The sequence below is a fragment of the Myiozetetes cayanensis genome, unplaced genomic scaffold (assembly GCF_022539395.1).
Source record: "Myiozetetes cayanensis isolate MyiCay16 unplaced genomic scaffold, myiCay2020 scf23, whole genome shotgun sequence".
Classification (NCBI taxonomy): domain Eukaryota; kingdom Metazoa; phylum Chordata; class Aves; order Passeriformes; family Tyrannidae; genus Myiozetetes; species Myiozetetes cayanensis.
The window spans coordinates 5,590,483-5,608,486 of record NW_026087445.1 but is presented as its reverse complement, the minus strand read 5'-3'; the positions used below and the strand labels follow the sequence as shown (position 1 = coordinate 5,608,486).

Here is an 18,004-nt window from a genome sequence, read left to right as displayed (position 1 = left end):
ATCGTGGACACAGGGATGCAGGCTGGAAATCAGGAGAAGAATCGAAGCCTGGGACCTGGGCAGGCTGCTGGAGTCCTGGGGAAGGGTCACTCAGGCAGAGAAGAGAACTTGGGATGGTAAGTCCAAGCATCACTGCCTGCACAGTAGCATGGAGAGGCTTCTCTACTTCCTTGTATCGTTCAGGCCAAGTTCTGCTCTTGATAAAGTCAGGGTCAAGCAGCCCGGGTCGTGTTCTGTCGGTGCTCCCACCGCTGTGAGCAAGAGGCCAGCTGAGACAACAGCACAATAAAAAGTGTCCAGGCAAGGGGGGCTGTAAATAACACAGCTAAATTACTCCCTGCTTCCCAGGCTGATTGTGGGGAGGGTGTTTTTAGTGCTGCATGTGGTGGGTGTTTATTAGCAACATCAGAACTGAGACCTGGACCCCCTTTCTGCATGAAACTAAACCCGAAACATGTATTGTTCATCACCCAGGGCAGGGAAAAGGGAAAGTTTTAGGATGTGTCTGGAGCCAGTTGTGGGCTGACCAATGACTCAACTCATAAAACCTCAAACTGCCGAGAAGCTCTGACTTCTGCCTGAGTCAGGGCTCCTGAGAAGGAGGCTCTGGTCTCTTTTAGGAAGCACAGTCACCCTTCTCTTTGCCCAGGACTTTGCTCTGTGAAGTGAGAGCACTTAGAAGATCAGCATGTGATAAAGAGATTTAGAAAACATGACCTATAAGGAAGGGTGGGAGGAAATGCCACTGTTTAATTTAGGGGTGATGGAGGGGGCACAGAGAACTCGGGGTTTTAAAAATAAGCTCTGCGTTTTGGAGAGCTTTGTGGTGAGTGAAGCTCTACAGCAAGACCATAAAGGAAGGGTCACCTTAGAGTTGGTCTCACCAGGATGGTGAGATCACTCAGTTCGTGTCAGGGACAGGCAATGACGTGCTGATTTTTCCATTTCCTCTTGTCCTATATTTCAGTGTCTGTGTGACAACTTGAAAATGTCTTTCTGTTGAGAACAGGATTTAAGAGACTTTAAAATGAATGAGCTCCGTAGCCTGTTCTTGCTGGGTTTCAGGGCAGGGGTAGCAGCCCAGGAGATGAGAGGGGCCCACCTGCCAAAACAGATCCCTGTTCTTAAGCTGGGCACCCCACTGCACTTCTGAGGACGAGCAGAGCCCTGTGGATCAGCAGAGCAGGAGATCCCAGCCCTTGGGCAGGCACTGAAAAAGAGAAAGGCCATCTTGGTTTGTTTTCTTCACCTTGAAGCTGCTCATTTGCTGTTGAATATCAGGCCTCCACAGGGCTGGATCTGGGACTGCAGCTGCTTTCTGTCCCAGCACTGGGTTAGGGAGCCAGTGCTCTTAATGCTGTAAAACATGGCCTGATTCCCATTTGTCCATAACACACCTTTGCTCTTGCTCAAGAGCATCCCACCAGGGGATCTGCATCTATGTTGTAGTTTTGCAAATGCTTGAAGTCTAGGAAATGTTTCCCAATTTCGAAATTAATTTTTTTTTTTTTGTGGCAGGATTTGTTTCTCTTCTCTCTCAGTCTGGCAGGGAAACTCCCTCTTTTTGGGCAGTAACATAAGTGTTTTTTTGCCTGTTGTTTACAAGTGATGGGATCTGGTTCTTGGGAAGCCAGACACATCACGAGTTGCTGCGGTGTGGCTGAGTGAGAGTGTGTGTGAGTGCAGTGTGGCTTCCCCACACCCCAAGCCCTGACCCCCATCTCCCACCTTTGCCCTGTGGCAGCAATGGCAGGTGCAGCTCTTAAACAAGCTGGAGCAGAGGGAGAAAGCAGGAGAGAGGAGAAATAACTTCCTTCAGCCCCTCTCCCGGCAGATTTGCATCCCTGAAGGCACAGAGCAGCCTAGCCAAGGAATTCTTTCCTCTAAGAGAAAACCCAGGCATGAATCCATGTGAGGCTCAGAATAAGAGAAAATAATCTGCTTCCCACACTCTCCCAGCCTGATGTCCTCCCTTCCAGTGTCTCCTGGCTCTCACAGCAGCAGGGGACAGAGTGACTCCCCTGCAGCCAGGGTGGGTATGACAATTTGGGTCAGGAGGGTAGTTGGGAGCAGGGCAGCAGCCTGGGAGTAGACAGGAAGGGACTGTGGGGGGAGCTGGAGGGAGAAGGCAGGAGGACAACGTGCCACTGCCTCTCACTTGGCCCTGGACCAGTTCCCTGTCCTGGGACTGGCTGAGGAACAGCAGCTTCCTCCGTTCTGCTCTGCCTGCGACTCAGAGCCACCACACCCCTGCCCCTTCCCCGGGCCTCTCCTGCTGGCTTTCTCCTGCTGCAGGCATCTGGTCTTCCAAGTGTGAAGGACAATTTGGGAGAGTCTGATTGTACATTCCTCATGCCTGAGGCCTCTCAGGCAGCTCCAGCCAGTACCGTCACTTTAAAATACAAACCAGACAAAATCTGCCGGAGTTTGCCAAAGGCTGAAACATCCCATTTGTTTCCGGAGGTGCTAATGCTGAAGGCCAGAGATGCTGATGGTTCCACTGCTCAGTGACTTTGCAGTATCTTCTGTGTCCTTCTGTGCTGCAAAGAGCAGGAGGAGCCCAGGAGGCTGGGCACAGGGAGCTGCAGGTGAAGCAACAGGATTTCACTCAGCCGCAGAAGAAGGTGCGTCATGGTGGTTGAGTTTTTGTGCAGACTAAGGAGTGAGGGCAGGTGGAGCGCCCTTCTCTCTAACAGATAGTTAAAATGCTCATGTCTTTACTTGAAAAGCTGTGTTTGACTCCATGAGCCAGCGCAGCCTCTCATGGGATTCCCAAGGATGGGTGCAGCCCAGGGTAAGTGAGCACTGGGATATGTGTGCAGATTCCAAGGCTTTGTGCTGGGAGCAGCAGGAAGAAATGGCAGGGGAGGGGGGTACTGGTGTCCACTGCAGCACTGAAACAAGCTGGGAATGTGGCTCAGCTCTTCTTGGAGCTGTGGGCTGAGCTGCAGGCCCAGGGCAAGCAAAACCCCAACTGGGCTCTGCACCTTCTCCACCAGCATGTGGGAACACACTGGAGAAGTGCCACCCACCTGCCTGGAGCACTCCCCTCGGGCTGTTTGCCTAGCCCAGGCTGTGGGATGTAATGGGTTTGGGAAAATTTTGGGGAGTCTGAGCTGTAATTGCCCAAAGAGTCTGCTGCCCTTTGGGATCAGGTTGGAGCCCGGGCTGTGCCACCCCAGCAGATGTGCCAGTGTTCCACTGTGCAGGATTTATTACACAACCAACCCTCTCATGTCACTGCCACCAGGAAATTCCCCAACATAGCAAGAGTGGAAAAACATGTAGTTATAATACTGTAGTGTAATTCAGCTGGTCAAATAAATAACAGCCCGTATGGGAACTGAGGGTGATTTTTATTCCATAATATTTCCATAAGCAGGATTGGTGTTACAGACTTCTATTTTTAAGTACTTTTCTCAGGCATCTTCCATGAATTTTTCATTCCTTCTGCCTGCTACAGTTCAGTTCCTCCTCCAGCAAAACCCTCCATCTTTTCTCCACAGCTCCTGGGGTCAGTCTAACCTGATGACTAAATCTTTCAAAGCCTGACTCTGATTATTATTAATAATTTCTCAAAAAGAAAGAAAGAAAAAAAAGCAGTGTTTTGGCTAGTGATGTTGATTTTGGGTGGGTCTTGTCCTGCATTGAAACTTCTCGTGCTCAAGGCTGTAAGGCAGAGATTGTAGTTTAAGGGCCTGGTCTCCTTCAAGCAATGAAGAATGTGATCTGTGGAGGAGGATCAAACCATTAATATTAACAGCCTGCTTCCGCCTGGATTAATGGGATGGTTGAACATGCTTCCTGCAGCTGCACTGCCTTGGGTTCCAAAAGCCAGGAAGGTGCACGTGTGGATGTGTCCTGCCCAGCGTGAGACCCCTGAACTTGGGAAACCAAGCAGGAGCTGGGATCCCAGGAGCATTCACCTGCCTTTACAGCCAGCTTCTGCCCCTCATCCCCATCCATGTCCCTCCCCACTGGGGCTCCACTCTATGTAATAGTGAAAGGGTCTGAAATGCATAAACACACAAAATAAACAACTTTCCTTGCCCACATGATTTTTATACACCAGGGAGATGGTGTGACTGAGTTTGCCCCGAGGGCTTATTCCTAAACAAACTGTGCTTCTTGATCTCTCCATTCAATTTAAATTTGTGCCAGTTGCTGGTGCAATTTGTCCAGGGCTTCCTGCCAGGCTTTGAATAATGCCAAGGAGGAGAAGTCTGGCTGGTTGGCAGGAAGAGTCCTGGCTTGTCTGCAGGTGCATATTCCTGCTGTTCAGTGAGGCGTGGCTGCCTCGGGAGGGGAGGAAGGTGCATGAAGGAAAAAGATCTCACTACCAAGGACCTTGTGGGCTGGATCCTCAGCTGGTAAAAACTATGGAGGGTGTGATGTGCTGGTGGAAGGTCTGGTTGCCTGGCCTCTCCCAGACCTCTGGGAGAGCTGGGGAAGGGGCTGCTGGGGAAAGTCTCATCCCTGCTGCAGGGCTGGTGTGGCCCTGCAGAACCCCCGAGGTCTTCTCTGCTGTGGGTTGATCCCTATCAGCTGCGGAGAGGAGAAGAGGGAGGGAGCAGCCTTTGGGATGTGGCTTTGCCGCCAACGACTTACTCTTGGCATTATGGTGTTTATAAAACCCTGCGACCTCCAGGGAGACGTGGGTGGGGTTGGATGTGGCTTGGCGGTGAACACCCCAGCTCTTACTGCAGTGCCTGAGTCCACACGGCTGCTGCATGTCCTGGTGCCCCCATTCCCACCCCCATTCCCACCCCCAGGGAAGCAGCCAGTTGGAGGCACACATTGCCGTGCTGAGCTCCACGCCGGGCGGTGCCAGGGCTTGTTCTGCAGCCGCCCCGGCGCCGAGGTGGTGGTGGTGGTGACCAGCTGCAAGTACCTCTCCCTTGAAACCAAGCGTTCGGGGTTTTCAAAGGCTCTCTGCAGTGTTGCGAAAACGTAACCATAGGCCCTGACAACGTTTCATAGACTATGGTTTGTGAACTGTAGGTCTGGTCACGTTCAAAAGGGCCAGTGGGCTTCAGGAATAGCACAATTTATTGAATGCAACATGTGGGTTCTTCAGATTGCTGGTGATTAACTGCCCAGTAGCTCTGCAGGGCTCTAACAATACCATTGCAACCACAGGCTGAATTTCCCATAATAGAGCTGAGAACACAAGACTTACCAGAAGGCAGCTGTTCTGGGGAGGGCAAGAAGGATAAACCTGTCGATCTGTCACTGCAATTTCATGTTGAATTCTCTTCCCCCAGTGCTGGGGTGCTGTTCACACCTTAATAACCACTATGGTGCAGAGTGCTGCAGGTGGGACTGTGGTCAAACTTCCCGTCCTTTGTGGGCACATTCTGCAGAATATTTCTTGGTAGGAGGTTTTGGTTTGTCAAAACATTTCTGGGTAACAGGTGGAAGAAGGAGGCCATGCAGGCTCCTCCTTGGTCCACCCCCCTTCCACCATGCCATGGCAACACAAAACCAGCATCTCCATCCAGCTCTGCACTTGCACCACACGGGCCCCACTGGACACTGAGCTTTGCATTTTCTTCACTGCTTTGTGCTTCCAGCATCCTATTGCTGGGGACAAACCTGTCCAGGGGCTGTAGCAACAGGCCAGGTCCTGGGCTGAGTGCGATGTTCCTATTGGGATACTCTGGACTCTCCTGGAAAGCACAGGACTTAGTTTTGCTCCATGGCAGTTAAGAAGTTAAAAAGCCCTGAAGAACAAAACCAGTCCTAGAGGCACTGATGCTTCGATAGATGATTTTGTAAATGACAAACCTTACTCAGTTCATTATTTCTTGAGGCTTTTTGTGTGTGGCTTGAAACAAATCTTTTTTATTCCAACATGCCAATTCATTATAAAACTCCTTGCATCCTCAAAGCATTCATTTTCCACTCAATATCTGAAAGTTTACATTTTCCTGAAATAAGTGTTTTTCTTATTTCTTTTTTCCTTTGTAAAGGAAATAAACACCAAATCCAGCCCTTCCACACTAATAAACTCAGAGATCTCCTCTCAGCCCCCACACTGCCAGCTCACTGAGGTTTGCTGCTGCCAGCACTGGGGCCAGGGCTGGGGAAGAAGGAGTTAAAGGCTGGAAGACCATCCAAGCTGCCTGCCAGAGGCTCAGATCCCACTCTTTCATCCACCAGTGTTTGGTGGCTGAGGAAAAGGCAGCTCCAAATTCACGTGGCGTTTTCTAAACCACGGACAAAATTACACCTGATTGCCTTGATTCACCCTCTCAGAGAAACCAGGACGAGCTGCCTTCGGGGCTGGGCAGGCTGTTCTTCGCTTCTGCTGCAGTTTTTGGGGCTTTGCAGTCCAGGACCTGCCCGGCTGGGGTCATTCCCGGGCTCCCCTCCCAGCCTGGGGTGCAGGGACAGCCCAGGCTCCCGGGTGGTGGGCGCTGATGAACCAAGAGCCAGCTCTGTCCGCTCTCCATCCCTCGGCAGGTGGATGTGTAGGGAAGGGCTGGGAGCCTCTACCGTAGGACTGGGCGGGACTGGGACGTACTGGGAGCGCTGCTGAGGAGGGGTGGGCTGTGGGATAGGGGACGGGCTGAGCGCAGGAGCACAGGCTGGATGTGGCTGAGGTAGGTGCCTGCCTTCTTCCTAACTCCTCCTTCGAGCGCAGATCAGCTCTTGTCTGTGGGTGAGCACTGCCTGGCCGGGCGAGGGATGCTCCGTGCAGCTCTGTCCCTCTAGGCACGCACGGGAGGTGGGACAGGGGACCGTGGTGGGGCCGTTTTAGGGAGGTAGGGGGTCAAGCTGTGGCCAGGCTGAGCCTGGCTGTGGCCCACAGGGTCGAGGGGGCTGTATCCCGGCTCGGGGCATCTCATCCCCACGGAGCTGGTGATGTCGGGGTGTGCGGGGCAGGGGGAGCCTGTTCCGTGGGCAGGCTGGGCTTTGCTCACCATCAGCCTGGCAGGGGCGGTACAGAGGCCGTGGGCTTTTGGCGGAGAAATGAGGGGATTTGTGTCGTGTTCAAACACAGCTGTTCCTGCCCCTCTCCCGCAGAGCCCAAGATCTCCACTGGTTCCGGGTGCTGAGGCGACCGAGCGGCACCTTCCTCCAAAATGATGGAAAACAAAGTGTTTCTGTCATTTACGTTCTACAGCACAATTTTGATTTTAAAAATGTATGTCGTTGCCATCATTACGGGACAAGTGAGGCTCAGAAAGAAGGTAAGATCCAGTTTCCTTTTCCTTCCTCTCCCTCTCTGTCTTTTTCCTTGGGCTTCTGTGGTTTTTCTTTCTTCTTTCATTCCTATAAAGGTCGACACAGTTTTCCTGAAGCAAACTGAGCTTCTTTGACTTAAGTTGAAAGAAAAACAAGTTTCATAGCTGCAGCAGATAAATATCTCACTTCTCTTTAGCCCTTTTTGTTTGTTTCCACCATCTGTAGCTTGATGTTTATAATTTCTGAAACATAATCTAAATAATAAACAGATCTAAAATGGCAAGCAGGTGAGATGCTTCTAGAAAGAGACTGTTTACAGTTAATTTGCCATGCCTGGAAGAAAAGGAGGGGAGGAAAAAAGGTTTGAGAAGAAATCATTGAAATGGTCTTTTTTTTCTTGGAATGGAACAGAAAGCTTTTGAGCTTTTGGAGGCTGACTGGCTATGGGAATACTCCAGGAGAGCAGAAAGTCATGGGGAATAAAAACAATAGCTGGAGGAAATCGTTCTTGGACACGGAGGGGGGAAAAATACGGGGAGGACCTGGAGTTCCAGCAGCTGTCTGGAGTTGGGGAGTTTATCACCCACAACCCAAATTAAATTCCTGGCAAAACTCAGCTGTTTATAAAGTCTGTTTAAAAGTATTTGAGGGGTTTCCAATTCCATCAGTGGAGTGGGAGGGAGAGATTTCTGCTCCCAGATAAAATACAAAGCAATAACCCTGTGCTGTGACATGATTGCAACTGATGTGGCTCCTCCCCTTGCGATTTTAAACGATGCTCCAGCCCTGGGACCATCTAGGCTTTGTAACATGATCAAAGAAAGCACCAGGGCCCTTTCCAGGCTGCAAAATGAAGCTGTCACATGGAACCAGGTCCCTGAGGAACAGCTTCTGAGCGTAGGTGTGGAGCTCATATAAGTCAATTTTAATTTGTAACTTTATTAGCGTAGCATCCCATTTCCCCGTGGGAAAATCACACGGTACCACTGCCAAAAAGCCAGCCAGGGAGTATTTCTTAATCTGTCAGTCCTGTTACCTTTCGGATGCCACACTGTGTCTGCAAGCTCTGTGCCAGCAGTGATCTCACTTGCCGGTTGGCACAGTCTCCCTTAAATGGGTTTCATGGGAAGAAGTGGACTGGGATGAGGTTTGGTACCTGATCAGCAGGCAGCACTGGGTTTTTTGGAGGATAAGGAAACCCCCAGGGCAGGTGCAGGGTTTAACCCCCAGGGCAGGGGTTAAACATGGAAGCGCAGCTCCCCTCGCGGGGGGAGCAGGAAGAAAAACCCCGCAGGTTTGGGGGCCAGACTTCTACCTCTGGGGCTCCTGAAAAAACATTGTGGGGATGTGGGGACTGTCTTGCAGGCGTTTGCAAACCCGGAGGACGCGCTGCGCAACGGGGGGCTGCAGTTCTGCCGCCAGGACCCCGACGTGGAGCGGTGCCGCAGGTGAGAACCCGGCAGTGCTGCCATTCCCTCTGCTCCACAGGGGGATGGATCCCTGGCAGCTGCCGGCAAAGGAGCAGTGGGAAGCTAAAGGGCTCATTAATTAAGTAATTGCCTGGGCGGTTTGAATGGCTCGAGCTGGGCTGTGGGACCCTGTGCACTAGAGCAGTTTAATCTTTAATGGGAGCGGGGTTTGTGCTGGAGCAAGGACTCGTGGAAGGATTCGGGTTTGGACCCAACAGCTGGCTCTGGACAAACTCTTTCCTAGGTGCTCAAGCTCCTGAAGTCTCATCCTATACCCACACCCAAAGTCTCATTCTGTCCTGCTCCCTGAATCCCCCCAGATCCCTGCACAGATTGGACAGGGAACTGTGAGACTGGTTCCAGTGTTGTACCAGGCTTCCCTTTTGAGGGATTTGGGAAGAGGCTGAACGGGGTTGCTATAACTTCTGCCTCCCTAACTGGGCAAGCTCTGAATCTTCCCCCTCTTCTGCGGGGCTCACAGTTCCTCAGAGGTAAAACATGGGGTTATTCAGTCCTGGGCTTGATTTGCTGTCCCCCTTACCAAAGGAGGTGCCCTGAGTGCTGGGTGGTGTGCAGGAAAGGGGCTGGAGCTGTGCCCTCCTGTCACTGAGCCCTCAGCTGCCAGCTCTCTGCTGTGGGTGGGGCCCTCATCACTCACCGCCCACCACCTCCAGCATTTGCTTTAGAAAACATCCAGTGCCACCTAATCACTGGTCTGCCAGAGGGAGTAGGAGGGCAAATGAGCTGTTTCCTTCCTGGCAAAAAGAAAACAATACCAGAAATAATAATCGTAATCCTCTTTTGATTATTCACAATAAACAAACTTCCATAAAAAATAAATAACTGGAGCTGCAGCAAAGACCTGGGGAAGTCTGGGATCTGATTTGGGCAGCAAAAGCACTCAGAGTCAGTCCTTGCTGATCTGTTCACAGCCCTGGGGAAGACAGATTAAACCCAAGGTGTTTCCCTGGAAAAAAAAGATGTCAGGTTGTCATCCCAGATGGTATCAGGAGGGGACAGATCTACAGCAGCTCCCCTTCTCCCTCCCAGGTTTGGCAGGGAATACATCTCCTCTGTGTCCAGGCTCTGATCAGCTCATCCCCACCAAGTCCTCCTGGCATCACTGCTACAACAGCACGACTCATTTTAGTGTCTTTTCTAGGCCAGTTCCTCCATGTTGTCCCAAAATTGCACCCACAGAGCAACTGTGTTCTGCCATGTTCATCCCCCCCAATCCTGGGATGTGGCCCTTAAGATAGGGACTACTTCCTATGCAGGTGGAAAGACCAGATAGGAGAACTTCTCATCTTGTGCAGAACAGCAGCACTGGCCTTTGCCTTGGTGAAGAAATAATCTGAAAATTTCTCTTGTCTTTGTGAACATTCAGACATGCACGAGAATGGTGAAGCAGTGGCAACTCTTATCAAGGATTCATCTCAGCCTCTCAAACCTTCACAGATAATAAGGAAAACCTAACCTCATGCCTGGGTCACTCTCCAGACCAGATCCATCCCCACTGACCAGAGCATGACCTGACAGTCCCCCCATGGAAACATGAGGATGGGGCTCTGTGCTGTGGAAAGAAGGAGAGGCAGAGGTGGTGGACAGCCTGCTGCTTTGGGGACTGACTTCCCTCCTTCAAAGGATGGTGCCTGGGGGAGGAGGGACTCATACTACACTCATGGCATGATTGGATCCACTGTGGTGGCAGCTGATGCTGTGACACCCAGGAGCATGTTCAGCTGGAGCAAAGGGTTTGGCCCCATCCATGCCATGTGTCACCACGTGGTCCCTCCACCCTCCAGGTGTTGCTGGCACAATGTGGGGATGCCTGGGATGCTCCTCCCTGATCCCCTCTGGATGCATTTATAGAGAGTGGCAAAGCCACAAACACTCCCATCCTGTGAGTTTCTCCTCTGGAGAAGCTGTGGTCTGGAAACTGCCTTTCACTGTGCAACGTGGCCACATCTGGGGCCGTGCCGTGCTGGCACCACACCAGCCTCGAGCTCCTGGCAGCTTTGCAGGGTCCTTGTTCTGCGTTGCTTGTTTGAAAGCTCCAACCCTGGAGCTGTCATCTGTCAGGGCAAAGGCATCCCAGATCAGGGAGAACAAGCTTCAGGAGCTCAGCATCCCAAGGGAGAGACATGGGGTGTGAAATCCTGCTGCCTGTGTGTGTAAGGGGGAACTAAGTCTTTTGGGGGCTGTGTCTGCCCATCCATCTGAGGAGGCAGCCAGCAGCACCCAGGGGATGGCCAGAAGGGACGGGAGACAACAGGGAATCCTGGTGGGCTGGAACATCCTTATCTCCCTTCTCAGGGCCCACCGCAATGACATGGAGAACATCTTTCCCTTCCTCTTCCTCGGAGCCGTCTACTCCCTGCTGGACCCCAGTCCCACGGTGGCCAGGATCCACTTCCTCATCTTCTGCGTGGGGCGCATCGTGCACACCATCGCCTACCTGCTGCGGCTGAAGGCGCCCACGCGCTCCGTGGCCTACGGCGTGGCACAGCTGCCCTGCTTCTCCATGGCCCTGCAGATCCTCCTCGCCGCCGCCCCGCACTGGTAACGCCCGCAGAGACCGACCATCCATCCCAACCCCCTCGTCCCGCGCTCCGAGGGCTCCCTGGCAGGACTGGGTGCTGTGTGTGCGAGTGTGAACGTGTGTGTGTGTGAATGTGAACGTGTGTGTGTGTTATTGTGAACGTGTGTGTGTGTTATTGTGAACGTGTGTGTGTGTGTGGGCACGCGGCGTGATGCCAGGGAGGTCACCTGCAGCCTTGACAAGCTCCCTGTGCTGTTGAAATTCGGCAGGGAAGTCACTGGAGAGAAGGGACACATCTCCCTGTGGAGCAGGAAGGGGATGCGGAGCCAAGTTTCTCTCGCTCCTGCTGAGGGCAGGACGGGGAAAGCACATGAATTACCCCTTAAAGAGTGGGTTCATTGAGGGAAAGGAGGTTTTCTGACTCAACTGTGTTGAACTGGGAAGGTGATGATGTGCCTTTTCCCCTGGTCACAAATATCCCATGAATCAGGAAGGGGAAATCATGAGGGTCCCACAAAGTCTCTTGGTCAGCAGAGGTAGAAGAGGGGGTTATAAGACAGCTGCCCTCCTCTTGCCCAGCTGTGTGGGTCTGTGGGGACAGAGTTCCCTTAGGTTCTCTCTCCCACAAGGAGAACAGGAGGCAGGTGCCTGCCAGGCAGAGTAATGTGGAAGTCAAAACCTCAGGGGTGATTTTGTGAAGACATCGGAGTGTTCAGTGCTCCCAGAACCACCTCATGGCACGCTATGGGACACAGCTCCCTGCCAGGAGCCTCACTGCAGGCAGGATGCTGCCTGTCCCTCAGCCAGCCTTCAGCAGCTCCCAGCCAGCAACACCCGTGGCTTTTCCATCTCAGTCTCATCCCAGTAAGATGCAGAGCGTCGTGCCTGGGGCAGCCAGCAGGAACCACTTACCCTGCGGAGAACCGGACACAAATCTCTGGGACTTCTGGAAAGACTAAAATGCTCTCAAAAAACAAGGAGTTTGCAGACAGAGCTTTCTCCCGAGGGTGAGAGGGTGGTATCTGTGTCCTCATGCCACTAATGCCTGACTGTGCTCCCAAGGGCAGCAGACTGACTTTCTCCCCCTCTGTTTGTAGCCCTTCTCTGGCTGCAGAATGGCCGCTGCTATTTGGGGAATGTGCCGTGACTGCTTCGGGGGTGTTTTCTTTCAGCTGTTTCCTGCTGTCCAGTGCTGCCACACCGTGTGCAGCCTGGACCAGCTGGCGTTTGCAGAAAGCTCTGGAAGCGAGCAAAGTGGCTTTGAAGGGAGTAATCACTGCTCTGCAGCGTCACCTGAAAGTGTCGTGTTGGAGAGGAGAGACTGAGACCGGGGTGACAAACCCTCGTGAGCTCCTCTGCCACTCAACTGCCCCCAGCTGTGGGGCTGCAACAGTGGAGCACCCCTGTGGAGGACAAGGCAGGAGGAAACCTCCAGTCTCCAGTGCCTCTCCTCCCTCTGAGGGCAACACAGAGCTTTGCTAACACCACAGGAGAAACCAGAATAAGCAGAAAATAAATTCCCCTCCCACCTGCCCTACTCATTAGGGCTGCTCCCTTAACTCTGCTGTCCTCAGAGATGCTCTTGCTGAGACCCCACGGAGCGTTGGTGACACACACCTGCTCAGACTGATGCTCAGCCCCTGCACAGCTCAGGTAGAAACTTCTGGTAATTCCTGCCCCCAGCACAGAGGCCAAGCTGTGTGGTGAGGTTTGCAGTGGAATGCTCTGCTCTCCCACCACATGAGGAAGGTGGGCAGGTTCAGCAGTTTGCTCTTGGTCTCCCTCACAGCCTCAGCAGATGTCTGGGTAACACAGAGCCCGCTTGACAAGCCTTTTCTGCCTCACATGGTGCACAAGGTCTCGAACCCCTGCACATTTCTCTGCTGCTGCACATGCATCCTGGTGGCAGGAAGCAAATATTCCCAATAAAAACAAATCATTGTGCTCTGATACATCCTTCCTTCGGGAGCAGCAGATGCAGCTGGGCAGCAGCTGGGTCCGACCCCAGTAGGATGGATCCCCAGCTGTAAAACCCTTTGCTAAACCCCACTGCAAAGCTTGGAGTGCCCTGGGACTCCTAAAGAGACACCCCTTTCCTCTGGGCTCACCTGCCCTGCAGAGGACTCTCTTTTCCAGGTGTGCTGGATCCCTTAAATTCGGCAGAGCTGGGGCTTACAAAGCAGCCCTGCTCAGTTTTTCCTTCCCTGAGCAGCAGGTTGTTGCAAAGCTTGGTTGTTCACCCAAAAATCCTGGAGGGCTGGAGAAGTTCAGGTAAGATGTGGTTGCTCTCATTTCTGTGCTTAGGACTTGCAAAGGAACTGCCTGTATTTTCCAAGTTCAGCAGCCCCTTTATTTTGGCAGTAGTTGCTGGGAAGCAAATGCCTCATTTCTCTGGTTTCCCCTTATTTTCTTAAATTGTTGGTGTTTGGGAGGTGCTGCCCTGTGTCTGTTGTAGCTGGATGAAATGGCTCCACTGCATTGTTTTTTCTTTCCCTTGTGCTTTTAGATTTCAAATAAGAAGGGCAGCAGCTTTGTAAAATGGACTCTCTCCAGTACACGTTGCTGTGGTTGGAGATGTGGCTGGGACTGAGATTTTGTCATGGGAAGGAAGAAATGAGGCTGCAGAACCCTCTACCCAGCTCCTTCAGCCTTTTCTAGGCTGCTTGTTCAGTGCCTGAGGCTGATGCCCTGCTCAGGGAAGTTGAGGTTACATGCACAGCTCCACTTTCTTCTTTTTTATTAAAAAAAAAATAAACCCTGCTGTACTGGCTGCAGGGAAAAGCTTGGGAATGTGAACTCTCCTAGCTCCAAAAAAACAAACAGAAAAAGCCCACAAGGCAAACTTCAGAGAGGCCCAAGCATTGTGCTTATTTTGAAGCACAGTGGAGGTTTGTGGGAGGCAGGATGGAGCCAGGCTCGCCTGCCTGGACAGCACCAGCCCCATCCCCAGCAGGGCTCTCCCAGGACAGGGTGATCAGAGCTGCTGTTCCTCCCCTGGACACTGCCAGTGGTGTTCCCTGCAAGTGATGACCTAAAGCATCCCCTGCCTTTTTCCAAATATCTAAAGCTCAGAGCTACCAGATTCCTGCTCCCAGCATCTGCGTGGGTTGAAGGGTGTGCCCAGGGTCTGCCACAGCTCCAGGAGAGCAGGGACAGGGGTTGCATCTGTGGGTTTTGGTGTGTGCATTGTATGTGCCAACTTGTTTTTCACACCTGGCTCAAACAGGAAATGGCAACACTGTGAAACCCACCTGGGACTGCAGAACAACAGAGTTTGGTGCTTAAGTGGGTACAAATTGAAAGAGGGAAATTTAGGTTGGATACTAGGAAGAAATTTTTCTACCATGAGGGTGGAACAGGCTGCCCAGAGAGGTTGTAGATGCCCCAGCCATGGCAGTGTTCAAAGCCAGGTTGGATAAGGCCTTGAGCAACCTGGTCTAGTGGGAAGTGACTCTACCCATGGCAGGGGGAGTTGGGACTAGATGATCTTTAAGATGACCTTTCCAAGCCCTTTAAATTCTATGATTCTGTGGTTATATATGTGAGTATGATCCACATGGCCATGTCCCTCTGCCCTGTTGATCCCAGGGTGTCTGGAGGTGGGGGAAAAGCAAGCAGAGACCCAGCACAAGCCACTTTCCCTCACACAGTCCCAGCTTGTTCAGCCCCAGGGTTCCCCTACCCCTGAGCACTGGACTCGCCCCTTCCTTACCTGCCCACACCACTTCCCGGGTCTCTCCTCTTCATCCAAACCTTCCCCTGGTGGGATCTGGACCAGAATTCCTCCTTGGGCAGCTCTCCTGTGACACAGGTCACTCTGCCTTCTCTGCCCTCCCAAAATCTCCCCTCTAGCAGATGTGGGGCCCTTCCATCTCGTGCTGAAGGGTTTGCCACACAAATCCCCTCATTCCCCTTGAGGAACTGGGATTCCTGCCACTTGTAGAGAGAGTGAGAGGAGCCAGCTCCACAGGCATTGACATCCCAGGGGTGAGTCCCCTGGAAAAGATAACGCTGCTTCCCTGTTCCTCTCTCGAGGATGAAGTTGGCACAAGGAAAACTCTCCACCGGCTTTTTTCCAGCCCGGCTCTGGGGCTGAGCTGTGAGTCGTCCTGTGCTTGCGGGCGCGGGTGCGAGCCCCGGGCGGGGAAGGGGAGCGGGACGGGGGGTCCCTGGTCCCATGGGGGTGTTGGAGCAGAGCAGAGCAGTGTGATGGGGGTTCACCGGCGGGTGCTGCGCTGCGCTCCCTGCGCGGGGCTGCAGCACCATCGTGTGGCTGCGGGCACCCTGCGGGGGACCCTCCGCACCCACCGAGCCCCCAGCCCGGGGCATGGCTGACCAGGAGCTGAGGGCAGGCCTGGAGGTGTGAGGGTGCGGCTGGAGGTGTTTGGGGTGGGTGCCATTCCTTGGCGAACGGGCTGAGGAGGAGGCTCGTATCTATCTGCTCCAGTGCCCATCAGCCTCTCCAAAGCGGGCAGATGGAATGCCTGGTCCAGGGAGCTCAGACTTGCCCTTTGAGAGTCACTTGGCTGAAAAACGACTGCTTTGAGGAAGGAAACAGTTTGCAAATGTCCTTTCCACCTTCCCCTGGTTCTGAAGTTGTGGTGTATGGATGCAACGCTGTGCTTCTCCATGCAATCATCCTTCCTTGCATGTGATGACTTCCTTGGCTTTGTAACACCTGCTACAAAGGGAACCTTTACTTCCTCCTCCCTTCTTCCCAAATTATTTTAAAACCTTACAGCCCTCCCCGGATAGCTACCATCCAGCTTCCCAAAGCTTCTCTGCTGCCTTAGATTGCTTCCCTGTGGGGGCTGGAAAGAAGCAGCAGCAAACAAAATATCTGCTGCAGGGCAGGGAGATGCTCCTTCCAAATGGAGTGCAGAGTTTGGGGTGAGCATCACACCCCCACTAGGGACAGGAGCATCGCCCCAAAGGGCAGGAGGGGCTCGGCTCCTGGGCGGCGACACGTTATTGTCAGGGGTACCTGTGTTTCTGCGGGTCGTGGGTGGTGTCAGCGGGACTCGGAGGGTCTCCGGACCTTCCCGTTGCCACCAGAGGGAGAAGGGCTCAGCGCGAGGATAACGGGAGAGGAGGATGCTGTAACCGCGAGATGTCTGTGTTTCATTCTGGATGGGGGTAACCAGGCTGGCGTCCCCGCGAGCTGGAAAATGTGAGCTCTGTTTTGTCTCGCTGCCGCGGCAGCCGATGCTGATGACAATACAAAATTGCTCTCATTAAAATATTGTAGGGGCAAACTTCAACTTTTCATCAGTCAGAGTGTCACGCACAAGTGTTGGGCTGTGGTGTCAGAAACAAGGAAAGGGGGTCCAGAGAGATCCTCCCATCAGCTGAGACTTGCCCTCGTTGAAAACCAGCTGCTTCGAGGAAGGAAACAGTTTGCAAATGGCCCTGCAACCTTCTCCTGCTCCTGAAGTTGTGGTGTATGGATGGAGACCAGCTCTCCTGCAGAAATTAGTTCTGGTGATGGATGTGCCCTTCCTAGGAGGAAAAATGTCTCTGTGCTGGAAGAGAAGGAGAGGTAGCACAGTGCCTCTGAGCTCCTCTTCACTGGCAGCCTTCCCCTGGCACAACCCTCCCCTCTGGAGTGCAGGCCCTGCCAGGTGAGCTGCAGCTCTCCATGCCTGTGTGTCTCCTGGTTTGCAGACCCCTCAGGAGATGTCCATCAGCTCCTGGGAGCAGGCTGACCATGGGTTGAGCCCTTCTGCTCTAGTGGGAGATGAGCTGAAGCTGGGACAGTTCAGGCAGGAAATAAGTGACATATTTCCAGCAGTCAACAGTAATGAGTCACTGGAAGAATCTGCCCTGGGATCTGCAAGCTCTTCACTTCCAAGGGTCTTTTGACTCAGGGCTGGATGGCCTCCAAAGGGATGCTCTGCACTGGCCACATGCTGAGGACACGAGGATGCTGCTTGGGTGATATTCTCTAGGCAGGAGGTTGGACAAATGACACTGATGGTCTGCAAGCCACTTACTGAATGAATAAATAAGTGGTTACAAAGCAGCAGTGGAGCAGTTTGACAGGGATGGTCAAGTGTGTGGGACTGTGGTGGGTCTGGGGTGATGTCCAGCATGGGAACTTGCTCCTGCTGGGTGATGCAAGGACAAGCCTTGCACTGCTCTGGGAAGAATCTTGCAGTCCATGTGGTCCATGTGCCCCAAAGACCACTGGGGATGCTCCTGGAGCTCTCTTTAACTTTGGCTACCCCAAGTATTTAGTATCACCTTTGCCCAACCACTGACTCCCCCTGTTTTGGGTGCTCTGTGCTTGCTCTGCACCTGTGAGCCTTTGCTCTCTGGGAAGCACTCCATTATCCCAGAGCTGATAGTTTATTCTTACCCTCTTTTAATTTTAACTAGTCATCTGTGCAGAATATGACCCTTCTTGCTGCCTGTCAGCTCAAATTTTGCAGACCTGGAAGAGAAAACCCACAGGGAGCCACATGTTGCTCTGGTGCCTGTGGGTGACTCTCTCTAGGAGCCATTCTGCTCACAGCCTCCTGTTCTAATCCAGGCTCCTTGCAAATCCACTCAGTGGTGAGGCTCTGCTGAGCCCTCAGTGTGGTTGGGCTGCCCTTCAGGTCCCACATCTCACCCCCTCAGCCTGGCTCTCTCCCACGTGCCCCATCGGTGCCCAGCCTCCAGCTCACCAGGTTAATGCCCCCTTGGTGCACAGGATGGAGCCTGAAGAGCCGGGTTTGGTGCTGATTTGGGTTTGTGCTGCCCAGCCTTTACCCAGTCTGTGTGCTTGACAGAGCAGCATCTGTCTGAGTGCCTGGATGTT

General features: G+C 52.9%; 1 protein-coding gene across 2 annotated transcripts; it reads left to right on the top strand.

Annotated features, from left to right (window-relative positions):
• Positions 1 to 6,619: 6,619 nt before the first annotated feature.
• Positions 6,620 to 13,154, top strand: PTGES (prostaglandin E synthase). 2 transcript variants are annotated; one of them, XM_050320170.1, is made up of 4 exons: positions 6,620 to 6,664; positions 7,030 to 7,196; positions 8,557 to 8,639; positions 10,977 to 13,154. In XM_050320170.1, the coding sequence occupies exons 2-4, from the start codon at positions 7,089 to 7,091 to the stop codon at positions 11,224 to 11,226; spliced, it is 441 nt and encodes a 146-aa protein (XP_050176127.1). In that variant the 5' UTR covers positions 6,620 to 6,664; positions 7,030 to 7,088; the 3' UTR covers positions 11,227 to 13,154. The 2 variants fall into 2 exon arrangements, with proteins under 2 accessions (XP_050176127.1, XP_050176128.1); XM_050320171.1 differs by having other exon boundaries at positions 6,635 to 6,730.
• The last annotated feature ends 4,850 nt before the right edge of the window (positions 13,155 to 18,004 follow it).